Source organism: Corythoichthys intestinalis, chromosome 14 (genome assembly GCF_030265065.1).
Source record: "Corythoichthys intestinalis isolate RoL2023-P3 chromosome 14, ASM3026506v1, whole genome shotgun sequence".
Classification (NCBI taxonomy): domain Eukaryota; kingdom Metazoa; phylum Chordata; class Actinopteri; order Syngnathiformes; family Syngnathidae; genus Corythoichthys; species Corythoichthys intestinalis.
The window spans coordinates 40,189,802-40,209,585 of record NC_080408.1 but is presented as its reverse complement, the minus strand read 5'-3'; the positions used below and the strand labels follow the sequence as shown (position 1 = coordinate 40,209,585).

General features: G+C 40.3%; 1 protein-coding gene across 1 annotated transcript in view; it reads left to right on the top strand.

Moving 5' to 3' along the window:
• dhx30 (DEAH (Asp-Glu-Ala-His) box helicase 30) overlaps positions 1 to 19,784 on the top strand; it is a 29,360-nt gene that overhangs the window by 8,123 nt on the left and 1,453 nt on the right. The window contains exons 8-18 of the mRNA XM_057857882.1: positions 4,636 to 5,007; positions 5,099 to 5,177; positions 5,257 to 5,361; positions 5,426 to 5,601; positions 5,681 to 5,887; positions 5,974 to 6,055; positions 7,847 to 8,040; positions 8,105 to 8,264; positions 8,332 to 8,489; positions 12,014 to 12,117; positions 12,196 to 12,335. Coding sequence (XP_057713865.1) covers positions 4,636 to 5,007; positions 5,099 to 5,177; positions 5,257 to 5,361; positions 5,426 to 5,601; positions 5,681 to 5,887; positions 5,974 to 6,055; positions 7,847 to 8,040; positions 8,105 to 8,264; positions 8,332 to 8,489; positions 12,014 to 12,117; positions 12,196 to 12,335 — 1,777 coding nt within the window. The remainder of the gene's footprint in view (positions 1 to 4,635; positions 5,008 to 5,098; positions 5,178 to 5,256; positions 5,362 to 5,425; positions 5,602 to 5,680; positions 5,888 to 5,973; positions 6,056 to 7,846; positions 8,041 to 8,104; positions 8,265 to 8,331; positions 8,490 to 12,013; positions 12,118 to 12,195; positions 12,336 to 19,784) is intronic.

The following is a 19,784-nucleotide window of genomic DNA, read 5'->3' as shown; positions in this document are numbered from 1 at the left end:
TCCAAAAGTAAATAAATAAATGTTTCTAACTATTTTGAATGAACATTGACAGATTAGCACATATTGTAGCGTCTACAAGGACGCCTACCTGGTGATAATACACTCAGCAGGAAAACAAAACATATTTTCAATGAATTATGCCCACCTAGACGCCATGAACTATATGTAAAAAGTTGAAAGTTTAAGAGGATGCGCGCCGTTAGCATTAGCATAATTCGAATAGCATGCTAATGCTACGAGTTACATTTGGTGTGTGATGATAACTCAGCACAGACCTTTAAAGGCTAAAGCAACATTGCATATTTTCTTTGGCCAAAATCTTACCGTGTGTGCCAGCTTGGAGACTGGTGAGTCAGGGTAGGGGGCGCAGCACGTCACATGAGTGCCACGATGCACGCTAACTAGTAACTACACATAAAATGTTACACATTGTGCACATGTGACTGAAACTATTGTGCATCTTTGTCTCATTCTTGTCTCGTCAGACGAAAACTGGCATTAGTCTTGTTATGTTTAAGTCCCCCTAAACACGTTTTATTAGCGTTATCGTCTTGTCGTCGTCATGCAAAGAATTGTTCGTTGACTAAATATTTTCGTTATAGTCAACGTTGACGAAAACAACACTGAATGGAAATAATGATAGGAATACATTTTGAACTTTAGTTTAATTATTTGTATATATGTATGCTTATTTATTTTGGTTTTATATATATATATATATATATATATATATATATATATATATACACATACACAGTGCCTTGCAAAAGTATTCGGCCCCCTTGAACCTTGCAACCTTTCGCCACATTTCAGGCTTCAAACATAAAGATATAAAATTTTAATTTTTTGTCAAGAATCAACAACAAGTGGGACACAATCGTGAAGTGGAACAAAATTTATTGGATAATTTAAACTTTTTTAGCAAATAAAAAACTGAAAAGTGGGGCGTGCAATATTATTCGGCCCCTTGCGTTAATACTTTGTAGTGCCACCTTTTGCTCCAATTACAGCTGCAAGTCGCTTGGGGTATGTTTCTATCAGTTTTGCACATCGAGAGACTGACATTCTTGCCCATTCTTCCTTGCAAAACAGCTCAAGCTCAGTGAGGTTGGATGGAGAGTGTTTGTGAACAGCAGTCTTCAGCTCTTTCCACAGATTCTCGATTGGATTCAGGTCTGGACTTTGACTTGGCCATTCTAACACCTGGATACGTTTATTTTTGAACCATTCCATTGTAGATTTGGCTTTATGTTTTGGGTCATTGTCCTGTTGGAAGATAAATCTCCGTCCCAGTCTCAGGTCTTGTGCAGATACCAACAGGTTTTCTTCCAGAATGTTCCTGTAGTTGGCTGCATCCATCTTCCCGTCAATTTTAACCATCTTCCCTGTCCCTGCTGAAGAAAAGCAAGCCCAAACCATGATGCTGCCACCACCATGTTTGACAGTGGGGATGGTATGTTCAGGGTGATGAGCTGTGTTGCTTTTACGCCAAACATATCGTTTTGCATTGTGGCCAAAAAGTTCAATTTTGGTTTCATCTGACCAGAGCACCTTCTTCCACATGTTTGGTGTGTCTCCCAGGTGGCTTGTGGCAAACTTTAAACAAGACTTTTTATGGATATCTTTGAGAAATGGCTTTCTTCTTGCCACTCTTCCATAAAGGCCAGATTTGTGCAGTGTACGACTGATTGTTGTCCTATGGACAGACTCTCCCACCTCAGCTGTAGATCTCTGCAGTTCATCCAGAGTGATCATGGGCCTCTTGGCTGCATCTCTGATCAGTTTTCTCCTTGTTTGAGATGAAAGTTTGGAAGGACGGCCGGGTCTTGGTAGATTTGCAGTGGTCTGATGCTCCTTCCATTTCAATATGATTGCTTGCACAGTGCTCCTTGAGATGTTTAAAGCTTGGGAAATCTTTTTGTATCCAAATCCGGCTTTAAACTTCTCCACAACAGTATCTCGGACCTGCCTGGTGTGTTCCTTGGTTTTCATAATGCTCTGCACTTTAAACAGAACCCTGAGACTATCACAGAGCAGGTGCATTTATACGGAGACTTGATTACACACAGGTGGATTCTATTTATCATCGTCGGTCATTTAGGACAACATTGGATCATTCACAGATCCTCACTGAACTTCTGGAGTGAGTTTGCTGCACTGAAAGTAAAGGGGCCGAATAATATTGCACGCCCCACTTTTCAGTTTTTTATTTGTTAAAAAAGTTTAAATTATCCAATAAATGTTGTTCAACTTCACGATTGTGTCCCACTTGTTGTTGATTCTTGACAACAAAATTAAATTTCATATCTTTATGTTTGAAGCCTCATAACTCATCATAACTATCGCCTAATTGTATTTTTTTGTTACTCTCGCATTTTTCCCGATATGTTAGATGATAAATAATCGATCCAAACAAAAAAAATTGAAAAATAACGTTTAAAAGGGTAACTATATGAAAAAGAAAATCTCAACCACTCCTTGTTGTCTGCGATTTCTGCATCGGTGTTATATCACCACGTTTCACCCCTTAAAAAAAAATAATAAAATAAAATTTAAAAAAATCTGTCTGTGGCCATTCACTGCTGTGTCTTGACACTCGGTGATACATGCTACATGGAGTTTTTGGATCGAAACATGGTATGTACGTGATGATATCTCGTTAAACTCGTAGCGTCTTTAATTCTCCCCACTGCATGCTCCAGTTAGGGTTTTGCTGTTTAAAAAAAAATGTTTTTTTTTTAAATGCCCTCCAGTTGAAAATTTTTCTTCCCCCAGAAAATTGAGATTTTAAGCTTTCCAATGATGTATCACATGTGCATATCGGTCAATTTTGAAATTTGGCCAAATTGAGGGTCTCAGAGCGGAACTTCAAGTCACCTGAGTGTTTTCCTATATATATATATATATATATATATATATTTTTTTTTTTAACCAAGTCTGCACAGATGTAACTTTTTAGGCAGAAAAATCTTCAAGAAGATGACTTCCATGTAAAGCACAAATATAGAGGAATTAAAAGGATTTTTTGGGGGTATTATTATTATTATTATTATTATTTTAGTAATAAAAATACATAGTTTTATGAAAAAGTATCTGAACCTTTTGGAATTTCTCACATATCTGCATAAAATCACCATCAAATGTGATCTGATCTTTGTCGAAATCACACAGATGAAAATACAGTGTCTGCTTGAACTAAAACCACCCAAGCATGTATAGGTTTTCATATTTTAATGAGGATAGCATGCAAACAATGACAGAAGGGGAGGAAAATAAGTAAGTGAACCCTCCATTTTAAGAGCAATTGAAACCAATTTTTACCAAACACTTTTAAGTCTGGTGTGTGCCCAATCACTGACGAGTGGTTTAAAGCTGCTCTGCCCACTATAAATCACACACCTGGTAAGAATTGTCTTGATAAGAAGCATAGTATGATGTGCATCATGGGTCGGTCAAAAGAGCTGCCTGAAGACCTGCGATCAAGGATTGTTGATTTGTATAAAGCTGGGAAAGGATACAAAACCATCTCTAACAGTCTGGATGTTCATCAATTGACAGTCAGAGAAGTAGTCTACAAACGGAGAGAGTTTGGCACTTTTGCTTCTCTCCCAAGAAGTGGTCGTCCACCAAAGATGACACCAAGAGTTCAGCGCAGAATACTCAGAGGTTAAAAAAAAAGAACCCTAGAGACTAAAGACTAACAGAAATAACTGGGACAGTCCAATATCTCTGTCCACACAACTACTGTATGTAAAAATATAGCCAAGACTGGTGTTCATGGGAAGACTCCAGGGAGGAGGCCACTGCTGTCTGGAAAAAAAACCATTGTTGCTCGTTTAATGTTCACTAGAGGAACTTGGACACCTCACAGAAGTTTTGTCAAAATATTTTGTGGACTGATGAAACCAAAGTTGAATTGTTTGGGAGTAACACACAGCGCCATGTGTGAAGGAAAAATGGAGCAGCTCACTAACATCAACACCTCATCCCCACCGTGAAGCATGGGTGGAGGGAGCTTCATAATTTGGGGCTGTTTTTCTGCCTCAGGGCCTGGACAACTTGCAATCATTAATCAAAGTCAAAGTCCAGACTTGAACCCCATTGAGATGCTTTGGTATGACCTAAAGACAGCGATTTATGCCAGACATCCCGGGAATCTTACTGAACTACAGTAGTTTTGTAGAGAAGAATGGGAGAAGATTAGTCCTGATCGATGTGCCAGACTGATCTGCAGCTACAGAAAGCGTCTGGTTGAAATTATTGCTGCCAAAGAAGGGGCCACAAAATATTAAATGTGGTGGTTCACTTACTTCTTTTCCCCTTTCTGTCATTGTTTTTATACTATCCTCATTAAAATATGAAAATCTATAAATGTTTGGGTGGTTTTAGTTAAAGCAGACACTGTTTTTTCATCTGTGTGATTTTGACAAAAATCAGATCGCGTGATGGTGATTTTATGCAGAAATGTGAGAAATTCTAAGAGGTTTAGATACTTTTTCATACCACTGTATATTGTATGTCAGTTTGGGTACTTGATTAAATGAACTTCATTTGGTTTATGTATCATAACTGAATATCAATTTAAAACATTATTTTGCACTTTAATATTTCAATAATTTCACACCCTATATGCAGGTGCGACTTGAGAGCAGACCGCCAGAGCAGAGTGCCGGAGCGTTGCTCTTCCTTACAGTAGGCGTTCTTTTGAGGAAGCTGCAATCCAACCCCACCCTGAAGGGTATCAGCCATGTAGTGGTAGACGAGGTTCACGAGCGTGACGTCAACACGGACCTTCTCCTGGCGCTGCTGCGCACCTGCATGAACAAGAACCCCGACCTGCGAGTTGTACTGATGAGTGCCACCGGAGACAACCAGCGGCTGGCTCACTACTTCGGAGGATGTCCGATCGTCAAGGTGCCCGGATTCATGCATCCCGTGCGGGACAGATACCTAGAGGACGTGCTAAGAGAAATGAGGCGGCCCCTTCCTTCTGCGTCAACCAATGAGGTGAGACTAGATAGGTTATGCACCATTAGACATCTGTCGCCATTCTGTGAAAAGTGTACTAAATTTATTCCCCTTTGCCTGTCACCTACAGTGGCAAAATGATGACGTCAGTCCAGATCTGGATCTTGTTGCAGATGTCATTGAGCACATTGACAGACAAGGTGAACCAGGTAAACTCCTTCTCTTCTTCTCTATGCTTTCTTTATGGCAATTACCGGAATAAAAATCCCATTGTCTTTCCTTCTATAGGTGCCTTATTATGTTTCCTTCCCGGATGGCAGGACATTAAAACGGTTCAAGAAACGCTTCAGATGAAGCCGCACTTTTCTTCTGGCTCACATATGATCCTGCCATGTAAGACCACAAACGCCCACCTTTAAAGAAATACATAAATAAACTTTTGTGCTTGTTGTTCCAGTGCACTCTAGTTTGTCAGTGGCAGATCAGCAGGTGGTGTTCCAGCGCCCTCCAGAGGGCCAGAGGAAAATTGTCTTGGCAACTAACATCGCAGAGACGTCCATCACTATTGACGATGTGGTTCACGTGGTGGATGCGGGAATGCACAAGGAGCATAGTTACGACCCACGCACTAAAGTAAGGACCACTCCATATCATTTGAAGTGAGTGAATGATCAATGCTGCAGCATACTAAAGTCGTGTCAATGTGTGTCAGGTGTCTTGTCTGGACACCGTTTGGATCGCGCGCTCCAACGTGACCCAGAGAAAAGGCCGAGCAGGGCGCTGTCAACCAGGTCAATCCTACCATCTCTTCCCACGCAAGCAACTGGATGCCATGTCACCCTTCCCCATCCCCGAGATTCTGCGCACCCCACTGGAGAGCCTGGTGGTTCAAGCCAAAATCCATAGCCCAAAATTAAAGGTAGATACTTAAATCCTGGTTGTCTCAGTGCTAAACGTCATCTCATTGAGTGTTTTTTTTTTTTTTTTCTTGCCGTTTCCTTGGAGGCTGTCGACTTTTTGTCCCAAGTGTTAGATAGCCCTGAACAGGGAGCCGTGTCAGACGCCGTTCGAAATTTGCAAGACATTGGTGAGCCTTCTTCACTGTGTTACACTTGCACTTTATTTATTTGGAAAATAATGGACCTGTAAAACAATTTTTTTTCCAGCGTCTTAGTCCATACCAGAATAACAGGTTCATTCAAAGCCAGAGGACTGTCATTTACAGAACGGCATATTATCAAGGTCACAATTAGGGAGAAGAAAAACATGAAATGATATGCATATATGGAAAAAAAAGTCATTCAAAAAATCTTATTATTGCACATTTTGTATGAAAAACATAATTTTAAAGTTTTAATTATTTTGTTGTAGTAATATAATTGAAGAACATGAGCGAAATTGAAGTAATTTATGTGTGTTTATGGCTCAGAAGATGAATGTGTGTGCTTGGGAGTGCGTTGCTTTGTGTATATAATAGATATATCCAGTGGTATGAAAAAGTATCAACCTTTTGGAATTTGTCACATATCTGCATAAAATCACCATCAAATGTGATCTGATCTTTGTCAAAATCACACAGATGAAAAAAGTGTCTGCTTTAACTAAAACCACCCAAACATCAATGGGGTTCAAGTCTGGACTTTGACTTGGCCACTCCAGAATGTGTATGTGTTCTTCTGAAACCATTCTGAAGTTGATTTACTTCTGCGTTTTGGATCATTGTCTTGTTTCAGCATCAATCATCTTTTTAGCTTCAATTGTCTGACCTCAGGACCTCAGGTTTTCCTGCAAAACTTCTTGATAAACTTTAGAATTCATTCTTCCATTATTGATTGCAAGTTGTCCAGGCCCCGAGGCAGCAAAACAGCCCCAAATCATGATGCTCCCTCCATCATGCTTCACGGTGGGGATGAGGTGTTGATGTCGGTGAACTGTTCCATTTTTCCTCCACACCGTTGTGTGTTACTCCCAAACAATTCAACTTCATTTCATCAGTCCACAAAATATTTTGCCAAAACTTCTGTGGTGGGTCCAAGTGCCTTTTTGCAAACATTAAACGAGCAACTAGGTTTTTTTTAGACAGCAATGGCTTCCTCCGTGGAGTCCTCCCATGAACACCATTCTTGGCCATAGTTTTACATATAGTTGATGTGTGCACAGAGATATTGGACTGTGCCAGTGATTTCTGTAAGTCTTTGGTAGACATTTTAGGGTTGTTTTCTTTACCTCTCTGAGTATTCTGCGCTGAATCCTTGGCATCATGGGAGAGAAGCAACAGTGTCAAACTCTCTCCATTTGTAGACGACTTCTCTGACTGCCGATTGATGAACATCCAGACTTTTAGGGGTTTTGTATCCTTTCTCAGCTTCATACAAATCAACAATTCTTGATGGGAGGTCTTCAGACAGGTCTTTTGACCGAGCCATGATGCACATCAGACAATGCTTCTTATCAAGGCATTTCTTACCAGGTGTGTGTTTTATAGTGGGCAGGGCAGCTTTAAACCACTCATCAGTGATTGGGCACACACCTGACTTAAAATGTTTGGTAAAAATTGGTTTCAATTACTCTTGAGACAGAGGATTCATTAACTTATTCCCCCCGCCCCCTGTGTCATTATTTGCCTGCCATCCTCATTAAAATATGACAACCTATAAATGTTTGTGTTGTTTTAGTTAAAGCAGACACTGCATTTTCATCTGTGTGATTTTGACAAGGATCTGATCACATTTGATGGTGATTTAATGCAGAAATGTCAGAAATTCCAAAAGGTTCAGATACTTTTTCATTCAACTGTATATATTTGCCAAGAATAAAAGTGGGGAAGATAAATGGGAGCGTTTGCAAACTGAATTATTGGTCTTGTTTGGGCGCACAGGCGTTCTGGACCAATCAGAAACACTGACACTTTTGGGTGAACGTGTGACCTCCATGTCATGCGACCCTCGTCTGGGCAAAGTCCTGGTGTTGGGCGCCTTGTTCCGATGCTCCTTGCCCATGTTGACAGTCGCCGCATGCCTCACCCGAGACCCTTTCTACAACAGTTTGCAGAACAGAGCGTTGGTCAACAAGGTGCGATCGAAAACAATCAAACATCACGGTCGCCTCCGCGTTCAATCGTCTTCTTCGTTGACAGGCCAAAGCGAGTTTGAGCGGCTCCAGCTGCAGCGACTACCTGGTGTTCAGTCGTGCCGTGCTGGGCTGGAGGAGGCTTCAGCATGAAGGAGACCGCCAAGACAGGGACCAATACTTGGAGGATCACAGTTTGTCCAAGGCTAGCCTACGCTTCATCAACGGTCAGTCACACACACGCACACAAACCCAAATTTCCACTTGAGTGTTAAATTTCTCCATTTCTTCAAGGTCTCATCTCTCAGTTCAGTGAGAACCTGCGCGAAGCGCAGCTGGTGTCTCGCGCCAACGACTGCCAACATCGCTCCTCGCTGGTCAACCAGTACAGCGAGCAGGAGCAGCTGCTCAAGGCCGTGTTGCTTGCCGGACTCTATCCCAACCTAATACAGGTAAGTGCAAGATCAGAAAGATATCTTTACCAATTTGTGATACGTTGTTGAGCCTTTCTGTACATAACTTTATATACCGTGTCGCGATTTTACACTCTGTAGCACGAACTTTAAGACTGTCTCAGCCACTCAAAAGTCTGAAGAAAGTTTAATGGATGTTTCCATCTGAGACTTGGACATTGCTGGGCCAAAAGTATTGGCACCCCTGCAATTGTGTCAGATAATGCTCAATTTCTCCCAGAAAATTATTGCAATTACAAATGCTTTGGTAGTAATATCTTTATATTTATTTATTTTGCTTGCAATGACAAAACACAAAAGAGAATGGGGAAAAAAATCAAATCATTATCATTTTACACAAAACTCCAAAAATGGGCCGGACAAATCATTTGGCACCCACAGCCTAATACTTTGTAGCACAACCTTTAGGCAAAATAACTGCAAACAATCGCTTCCAGTATCCATCAATGAGATTCTTACAATGCTCTGCTGGAAATTTAGACCATTCTTCTTTGGCCAACTCCTCCAGGTCTCTAAGATTTGAAGGGTGCCTTCTCCAAACTGATATTTTCAGATCTCTCCACTAGTGTTCTATGGGATTCAGGTCTAGACTCATTGCTGGGCACTTTAGAAGTATCCAGTGCTTTCTCTCAAACCATTTTCTAGTGCTTTTTGAAGTGTTTTGGGTCATTGTCCTGCTGGAAGACCCATGACCTCTGAGGGAGACCCAGCTTTCTCACACCCTATATTATGCTGCAAAATTTGTTGGTAGTCTTCAGACTTCATCATGCCAAGCACACGGTCAAGCAGTCCAGTGCCAGAGGTAGCAAAGCAACCCCAAAAAGATCAGGGAGCCTCCGCCATGTTTGACTGTGGGGACTGTGTTCTTTCTTTGAAGGCCTCGTTTTTTGTCCTGTAAACTCTGTTGATGCCTTTTCCCAAAAAGCTCTACTTTAGTCTCATCTGACCAGAGAACATTCTTCCAAAATGTTTTAGGCTTTCTCAGATAAGTTTTGGCAAACTCCAGCCTGGCTTTTTTTATGTCTCTGGATCACAAGTGGGGTCTTCCTGGGTGTCCTACCATAGTCCCTTTTCATTCAGACGCCGATGGATAGTACAGGTGACACTGTTGTACCCTCAGACTGCAAGACAGCTTGAACTGGTTTAGATCAGTGGTTCCCAAACCGGTCCCCAAGGACCCCTGTGGGTCCTGGTTTTTGTTCCTACCGATCGAGCACAGAGCGTTTAACCAATGAGGTTTCTGCTAAAACAAGCAGCACCTGACTACAATTAAATGATTACACTTGTAAAACACCAGATGGGTACACATATGTTGTCTTGTTTTGTTGGAAAGAAATCCAGCACCCACAGCGGCCCGATGTGGAATAGTTTGGGAACCCCTGGTTTAGATATTAGTCGAGGTTCTTTATCCACCATCCGCACAATCTTTCATTGAAATCTCTCGTCAATTTTTCTTTTCTGTCCACATCTAGGGAGGTTAGCCACAGTGCTTTACACTTATTGATAACACTGCGCACGGTAGACACAGGAACATTCAGGTCTTTGGATGACTTGTAGCCTTGAGATTGCTCATGCTTCCTCACAGTTATGCTTCTCAAGCCCTCAGACAGTTATTTGGTCTTCTTTCTTTTCTCCATGCTCAATGTGGTACACACAAGGACACAGGTCAGAGGTTGAGTCAACTTTAATCCATTTTAACTGGCTGCAAGTGTGATTTAGTTATTGCCACCACCTGTTATGTGCCACAGGTAAGTAACAGGTGCTCTTAATTATACAAAATAAAGAAGCATCACATGATTTTTCAAAGGGTGCTAGTACTTTTGTCCGGCCCATTTTTGGAGTTTTGTGTAAAATGACGATGATTTATTTATTTATTTTCCAGTCTCTTTTGTGTTTTTTCCCATTGCAAGCAAAATACATGAACATATTACAACCAAAGCATTTATAATTGCAATCATTTTTTGGGAGAAATAGAGCATTATCTGGCAGAATTGCAGGGGTGCCAATACTTTTGGCCAGCACTGTATTAACGCTATCTCTTCCTCTTGACTGCCATTGACTAGAGCTATGGCATCAATCGAGCGACCCCCCCCCCCCCACCACCACCACCCCCACCCCTTAAATCCATTTCTACTGTGATGGCTGGCACTGACTGATTGTTTCAGTCTAAAGTCAAAATGGATTGGACGTCTATCACCGTGGCAGTTTATCCATTAAATGCGAATCGGCCTTCAATTATATATTCGGGGTTGCGTGACTTGTTTTATTTATTTATTTTTGTGTGTGTGTTGATTTGAGGTAACTGTTCAAAAAAATAGAATATTTATGATTTGAAATTCAATAATTCATGAAAAATGTTTTTTAAACTCTTTTCATTTTATCCATAAAAAAAGTCAACAATATCAATTTTTCAACCCCCACTAAATCATTTATGTATTTGCCAAATCCCAATTTTATGGTTTAATTTTAGATTAGTTTGACAGCTTGTTTTTGTTTTGTTTTTAACTTTTTTCATAAAATTATTTTTGTTTCCAACTAAAAAAAAAAGTTAAATATTTCAGAAGTCAGACTACAGTGGTACCTCGACATCCAACGTAAAATTTTACTCGTCATTTGTCTCGACATATGACGACATGCTCGAAATACGAGTTAGGACATCATCGCAATTTCATTGTTTTCCCACAAGACGGACGCACGGCGGATTTTCTTGTGAAAGAAACCAACACGTGTCCAAAGAAGGTTAGTACAGGTGGTAGAAAAGGCAAAAAGGGTGATGCTTACTAGTGAAATTAAGAGGCAAATGTTAGAAAAATGAGTGTGGTGTGCTCATAAAACATTAGTCCCCACCGACACACACACACACACGCGCGGTCTTCTCTGACCTCCGTTCACTAGTAAGTTAAGATGACAAAAAAAATGCTTTATTAATGTTGTCATATTTTTGTTGTACGTGTGTCTTATTTAATGCATTTATTAAATTAGACAGAAACACGACTCACTGTATCCACATGCTCCTGCAGTCTCCTCCTCTGTTCGCCATTCCCTATAAGTTTAGGTGACAATAAAAACGCTTTTATTTCCAATTATTATTATTATTCCGATTTGTATTTATAATTCATTTATAATTGTACCTGCAGTTTATTAAGGATTTAACATAGGTGTTTGGGCTGTGGAACAAATTAATTGAATTATAATGTATTCTTATGGGAAAATACGGCTCGACATGAGACCATTTTGACTTACAAACCAGGTCCTGGAACTAACTAATTTTTATGTAGAGGTACCACTGTATTATATTTATAGCCACCTTTTAGGGCAATCAATGTCACCGTATAAACCTAAATAAAACAAAACAAGCAGTACAATAAAATCAACATCACAATATTGATTGTATTACTTTGTTTCTGAAGGGTTAGAAAAGGTTGATCCAAGATGGAGGCCAATTTACAGAAGTATATTTTGGATTTTACAGCAACGTTTAAATTTCTTTCCTCCCTATTTAGGTGAAGAGAGGCATTGTGACCAAAGGGGGGCGCTTTCGTCCCAACAGCCTTTCGTTTCGCACACTTGGCAGCCACGTTTTGCTTCACCGCTCCTCCGTAAACAGGTGAGCCACTTCACTTCGTAGAGGACAGGAAATATCTTGTCGTCATTCCCCTGATGTATTTTATTTTATTTTTTTTAGAGGAAATGAAGAGCTTCCTTTTCGATGGCTCACCTTCTTTGGCGCTGTCAAGTCCAACGGCAACGTTTTTATCCGCGACTCATCTGCCGTCCATCCGCTCGCCTTGCTGTTGCTCACAGACTGCGACGTTAATGAGACAAGTGAGTGGCGCTCCTTCAAATTTGAATGGCGTTTTTGCCATTTATTCATTTTTAACCAAAATTTGTGGGTGTGGTTTGGATTTTCATTGTTGCCAAGAACATACAGTGAGGAGCAGAAGTATTTCCACCCCTTGTGATTTTGCAAGTTCATTCACTTAGAAAATAGGTAGAGGTCTGAAATTTCAATCATAGATGCATTTCCACTTAGAGACAAAATCTAAAATACAGTTTTGGTCAAAAGTTTACATACACTTGTGAAGAACATAATGTCATGGCTCTCTTGAGTTTCCAGTTATTTCTACAACTCTGATTTTTCTCTGATAGAGTGATTGGAACAGATACTTCTTTGTCACAAAAAACATTCATGAAGTTAGGTTCTTTTATGACTTTATTATGGGTGAACAGAAAAAAGTGATCAAATCTGCTGGGTCAAAAATATACATACAGCAGCGCTAATATTTGGTAACATCTCCCTTGGCCATTTTCACTTCAATTCGGCGCTTTTGGTAGCCATCCACAAGCTTCTGTCAAGCTTCTGGCTGAATCCTTGACCACTCCTCTTGACAGAATTGGTGCAGTTCAGGTAAATTTGATGGCTTTCTGACATGGACTTGTTTCTTCAGCATTGTCCACAAGTTCTCAATGGGGTTTAAGTCAGGACTTTGGGAAGGCCATTCGAAAACCTTAATTCTAGCCTGATTTAGCCATTCCATTACCACTTTTGATGTGTGTTTGGGGTCATTGTCCTGTTGGAACACCCAACTGCGACCAAGACCCAATCTTCGGCTGATGACGTTAGGTTATCTTGAAGAATTTGAAGGTAATCCTCCTTTTTCATTATCCCATATACTCTCTGTAAAGCACCATTTCCATTGGCAGCAAAACAGCCCCACAGCATAATACTACCACCACCGTGCTTGACGGTAGGCATGGTGTACTTGGGGTTAAAGGCCTCACCTTTTCTCCTCCAAACATATTGCTGGGCATAGTGGCCAAACAGCTCGATTTTTGTTTCGTCTGACCACAGAACTTTCCTCCAGAAGGTCTTATCTTTGTCCATGTGATCAGCAGCAAACTTCAGTCGATTCTTAAGGTGCCGCTTTTGGATCAAGGGCTTCCTTCTTGCACGGCAGCCTCTCAGTCCATGGAGATGCAAAACACGCTTAACTGTGGACACTGACACCTGTGTTCCAGCAGCTTCTAATTCTTGGCAGATCTGCTTTTTGGTGATTATCGGTTGAATCTTCACCCTCCTGACCAATTTTCTCTCAGCAGCAGGTGATAGCTTGCGTTTTCTTCCTGATCGTGGCAGTGACAAAACAGTGCCATGCACTTTATATTTACAATTGTTTGCACTGTTGCTCTTGGAACCTGCAGCTGCTTTGAAATGGCTCCAAGTGACTTTCCTGACTTGTTCAAGTCAATGATTCGCTTTTTCAGATCCATGTATGTATATTTTTGACCCAGGAGATTTGATCACTTTTTCTGTTAACCCATAATAAAGTCATAAAACAACCAAACTTCATGAATGTTTTTTTGTGACAAAGAAGTATCTGTTCCAATCACTCTATCGGAGAAAAATCAGAGTTGTAGAAATAACTGGAAACTCAAGAGAGCCATGACATTATGTTCTTCACAAGTGTATGTAAACTTTTGACCACAACTGTAAATCCTATTGTCATGTTGGAGGATTCAGCCACGACTCAACTTTGAGTCTCTGACTGAGGGAAGGAGGTTGTGGCTCAAAATCTGACGATACATTCATCCTCTGCTTTATGCAATACAACCGTCCTGTTCTGGAAAGCAACCCCAAAGCATGAGGTTTCCACCCCTATACTTCACAGTGGGGATTGTGTTCTTGGGAATGAACTCATCCTTCTTTTTCCTCTACACACAACAAGTAAAGTTTGCACCAAAAAGTTCTACTTTGGTCTCATCTGACCACATGACTTTCTCCCATGACCACTCTGCATCATTCAGACGGTCCTTGGCAAACTTCAGACAGGCCTTCACATGTACTGGGTTCAACAGGGGAACCTTCTTTGCAATGCATGATTTTAAACCATTGGACCGTAGTGTTCTTTAGAGAGTAGCCTTTGTTACTGTGCATCCAGCTCAGGTTAATTTGAACTGGATCTTGCCGGAACATGGCCCGGCACCTCTTGATTTTGGCCTCCCTGTGTTCCGGGAATTTGACCTGATCCGGTACCTCTCGTGGATAGAAATTAATAATAATAATATTGTGGTGAGCATTGTGGAGAAGAATGCCAGGATTAACCCAATCATTAATGCTTGCTGCTAGGCCTGTCGCGGTAAGAAATTTTAGTGTGCGATAATTTATTTCATAAATTATTGCGATATGCGATATTATTGCACCCCCTAATTAAAAAAAAAAAAAAAATTACAATAACACTGGGAGAATACAGTATATATTAATAGCTCATGTACATCCATTTAAACGCAATAAATGTTTACTCTTAAATTCAAAAATACTTTTTAGGAAATCGCAACTAAAAACAATAGACCATGCCTCTTTTAAGTAAAAGACCACAATATTAATACTGCACAGAAACACAGAAGAAATAAAATGTGTTTGTAAGAAAAATAAAATTCCACTTAATAATTTAAGCATCTAGGCAAATGAAAACGTTTCCCCTCATAGCTTCTGCTATGGCGTTCCATGTGTAATACAGTGGTACCTCTACATACGCAGTTAATTCGTTCCAGGAGCTTGTTTGTAAGTCGAAATGGTCGTATGTCGAGCAGGATTTTCCCATAAGAATACTCCGCGACCCTCGTGAGGACAAAGCGGCATGGAAAATGAATGAATGAATGAATGAATAATTCGTTCCACAGCCCAAAAACCCACACTACATCCTTAATAAATACTGCTGTTACTATTGCAAATAGCAATTACAAAGAGCAAAACAGATAAAATATGAATAAAAATCAGAATTACAATAATATAATAATAGCAATAATAACAATAATACAGTACAGTACCTGTAATAATGTAACGAATCGGGTTCTAATGTGGCGTACTTTTTTTGCCGTACCTGAACGCACCGCGGGGCTGACGGTGAGCAAGAGAGCGCTATTTTACTTTCTGTTTCGATCCTGGCGTCAACAGCAGTGGACACTCGGCGAGTGGATGGAATAAATTATTTGAAACCAGACGAAGCTGGCGATTTCTTAGGTGATGTTACCACAATAAGAACTGTCACCTTAACTTCATCATTCACATCTTCATTTCAATGGTTTCTTTTTTTTCACCTGCACTAAACTTAAACTGCACTAAACTAAAAACAGAATTAAAATGCATTTTGCGTAGTTGGTAACAAGGAAGCCGAACTTTTAACAGCCCGTCAGACGCACGCAGGTGCACGCGAGGCGATAAATCGCAGCGGGAAAATGATCGCCTTCATTTTTATTTACCGTGCGATAAATGGAATTATTGCATATTGCGACAGGCTTACTTGCTGCTATTGTGCTACATACACCGCACGACCCTAAGAGGCAGCATACTTTATTGTACACAGCACACATTACATAACACGGACAACCACCACTCTAAGTCATGGTTGCCCAAACTTCCCATCAAGCATTTGGGCGGAACAGATAAGTCGCTACAATATTATAACGCTTGCTAAGTGAAAGCTTGGTAGCGAAATGAACACAGGATCCTTGAGGCTTTTTACCCCTCTCATTTTATTCTTCTTTCCGCCACCCCAATGCAAAACAATACTGGCGGCTATGCAGTCCACCAATCGGAGCGTCGCACTGGCGCACCGGTGTTCTACGCTACGTGACTAATGTGGTCAACTGCTTCACAGCTAACACAAAAATAACACAATGGTTAAAAGTAAAGGCGTGCGAAATTTCCAATTCTTAGATTATTCGCGATTCGGCCGTGGAAGATTCGAGAACGATTCACAAACATCCAAATTCCGATTTTTGAATTATACCAGGTAAAGCAGAACTAAAACACAGTCAGCGCGGTCTTCAGGACTCAATGAGGAACGGACCTAAAGCAAATATCATGTTCAACTCATGCTGCTAGATAAAAAAACAAAAATACCTGACTGCGGCCGACAGCTGGTTCAAACAACGCCCAGTTGCTAGTTGCTACAAACATACGGCTAAAGTAGATATCACATATATGCAGAAGTTAATGCTAAATGACAGACGACTGCAGTGTTAGAACATATAAAAAGAACTAGATGCGAAACGACAGGCTTGCCGTTTTGTAGTTACTTAGTAGTAACAGCTGTCACCTTAAAGCAGTAGACTTCTCTAGAAGGCTCAGTTGTAGCGAACCTAATTAACTTTTTATCTGAAATACTCCTAAATCAGCAAAATCTTGACTTGAATCTATCTTTAAATAATGAAATAGTTTTAAAACTTTGACATGTTGTAAGTAGACATAAGGGAAATTATGGAATAACAGGAGCAATTTTATCAACTTTAACGGCTGATTCACATCATTAAATTAATTGAATGTAGTTTAAAGCTGCTGATACAGAATGGGGACCTGAGTATTTTATTTAATGTTTTTAACTATTAACTTGATACTTAAATATTAGTTTGGTTTAGCCTAATATGATTTTTAAACTATTTTGGAACTAATGTACAAAACATTAAAAGGGGGGGTTTGGGTGACATCAATAATCGATTTATAATCAAATCGGAGCCTCTGAATTGTAATCGAATCGTTAGGTACCCAAAGATTCCCACCTCTAGTTAAAAGTATGAGAGGGTAAGACATGCAAAAGGTATTTTTGAGGCAATGAAAAGGTACTAAAAAAACTAAATAAGAAAAATAAATAGTGAATTAGTGAGTACTCCCCGCTTCTAACTGATGTGCGCATGCGTGCGGATGCTTGCGCAAGCGTGCTAAGCATTGTGTAGGACGTTTCGCCGAGTAGTAAGGAATTGCCTAACACAGGTACACCAATAAGAGCCCAGCGTTGACACATAAATTACCGTGCCAATGACAGCCCCGGTTATGCTACAATATAAAAAAATTTTTTAAAAATGTATAAAAATATATTGTGCATAGATTAATTTACAGAACATATCCCAAGAATTGCGTGTTGTTACCAATCTGCACTTTTGGTAAGTGGTGCTTTCAACTCCGAACCGTATTAAGTCAACACAGAGCTCCCTCTTTCCCCCTTATGCTCGCCCACTTCTTCTTCTACGCCAAATTGGCAATGGCGGTCACACTGAAACGGCACAGCCGCCCCTTGGGGATGCTGGTAACAATGTTTATAAAAATTTAACGTCATTTGAAAGAGTCGGAGATTTGTTGATACACTGAAAAGCTGGACCAACAAAACAGCACCTGACATAAAAAGGAAAAAAAAAACTTTAGGCTCAAACGGTATTTCAACATGCCAAAACGATAGTTACATTTACTGTCATTTTTCAAAAAGAAGGAAGATGGTGACAAACGAGTCAGAAAAGCAACAACGATGACTAGAAATGTTGTGGACAACTAAATATGGTAAGCATACTTAATAGGCCGCCATGCCAATCTTTTTTTTTTTTTTTTTAATGTTTTACAAGTTAGACCTATTGAGAAACTAATTGCTGACTGTGTACTGTAAGTCCCACCTGTGGTTATGTGGGCCCCTGCTGTGCAGAGTATAGCCTAAATGTAAATTGTTGTCATGACATTTACCGGTATACCATGGATATTATCTGAAATTTAGGCTTGTAAGTCCCACAGTAAGGCAAGTGGGCATTTGCGTGTTGTTTCAGCACCATTTTCTGCGTATGTTCCGGGACCTGTGCCGGTCTCGTCATCCCTGCGCTGTCATATGTACTTTGCGTTCCGGCACCTTATGATTTACAAATTAAGCACTGGTGATGCCCCACAAGGAGAGGTTTTACATGGAGCCCCAGTCCGAGGTAGATTATCAGTAATGTTTAGCCTTTTCCATTATGTAACAATTGCTACAACTGTTGATTTATTCTAACCAATATGCTTTCCAATTGTTCCATAGCCTTTTCCAGCTTTGTGGAGCTCAACAATTTTTTCTCTGGTGTCTTTCGAAAGCGCTCTGGTCTTGCCCATGGTAGCAGTTGGATTATGACTGACTGTGGGATCCGCAGGTGACAATATTGAGCTCAAATGGGTGGTGGGTGGGATGTTACTCATGGGGTCAAAGTGGACTTTTTTTAAAGGTAGACTGACAACCCTTTGAGGGTCATAATTATTTCTGATTCTCAGGGGTGCACATACTTATGAACCCTGGTAAATTACAAATAAATTATCGAAAAATCATACAATGTGAGTTCCGGACTATTTTTTTTAGATTGTCTCAATAAGTGGAAATGCATCTATGATTGAAATTTCAGACCTTTACCTATTTTCTAAGTGAGTGAACTTGCAAAATCACAAGGGGTTCAAATACTTCTGCTCCTCACTGTATTACCAGTTTATTCTAGATTTTTTTAATGATTTGATTGAATTAATTCTATTTCTGTATTGTTACTTGTTTGTAATCTTTTTTTCAAAATATTAATGTGTATTTGGTTAAAATTATTTCATTTTGAAGGAGTGTGTACAGTGGGGAGAACAAGTATTTGATACACTGCCGATTTTGCTGGTTTTCCCACTTGCAAGCCGTGTAGAGGTCTGTAATTTGTATCATAAGTTCTTTTCGCCTGTGAGGGACGGAATCTAATACAAAAATCCAGAAAATCACATTGTATAATTTTCAAATAATAAATTTGGATTAACTGCATGAAATAGGTATTTGATACATTACCAACTAGTAAATATTTCGGCTCTTAGTTCTTTTTTAAGAACCCCTCCTGTTCTCCACTCATTACCGGAAGTAACTGCACCTGTTTGAACTTGTTACCTGTATAAAAGACACTTGTTCACACGCTCAAACAAACAAACTCCAACCTCTCCACAATGGCCAAGACCAAAGAGCTGTGTAAGGACATCAGGGATAAAATAATAGACCTGCACAAGGCTGGGATGGGCTACAGGAAAATAAGCAAGCAGCTTGGTGAGAAGGTAACAACTGTTGGAGCGATTATTAGAAAATGGAAGAAGTTCAAGTTGACGGTCAATCTGCCTCGTTCTGGGGCTCCATGCAAGATCTCACCTCGTGGGGCATCACTGATCATGAGGAAGGTGAGGGATCAGCCCAGAATTACACGGCAGGACCTGGTCAATGACCTGAAGAGAGCTTGAACCACAGTCTCGAAGAAAACCATCGGAAACTCATTACGCCGTCATGGATTAAAATCCTACAGCGCACGCAAGGTCCCGCTGCTGAAGCCAGTGCATGTCCAGACACGTCTGAAGTTTGCCACTGACCATCTGGATGATCCAGAGGAGCAATGGGAGAAGGTCATGTGGTCGAATGAGACCAAAATTGAACTTTTTGGTCTAAACTCGGCTCGCCGTGTTTGGAGGAAAAAGAAGGA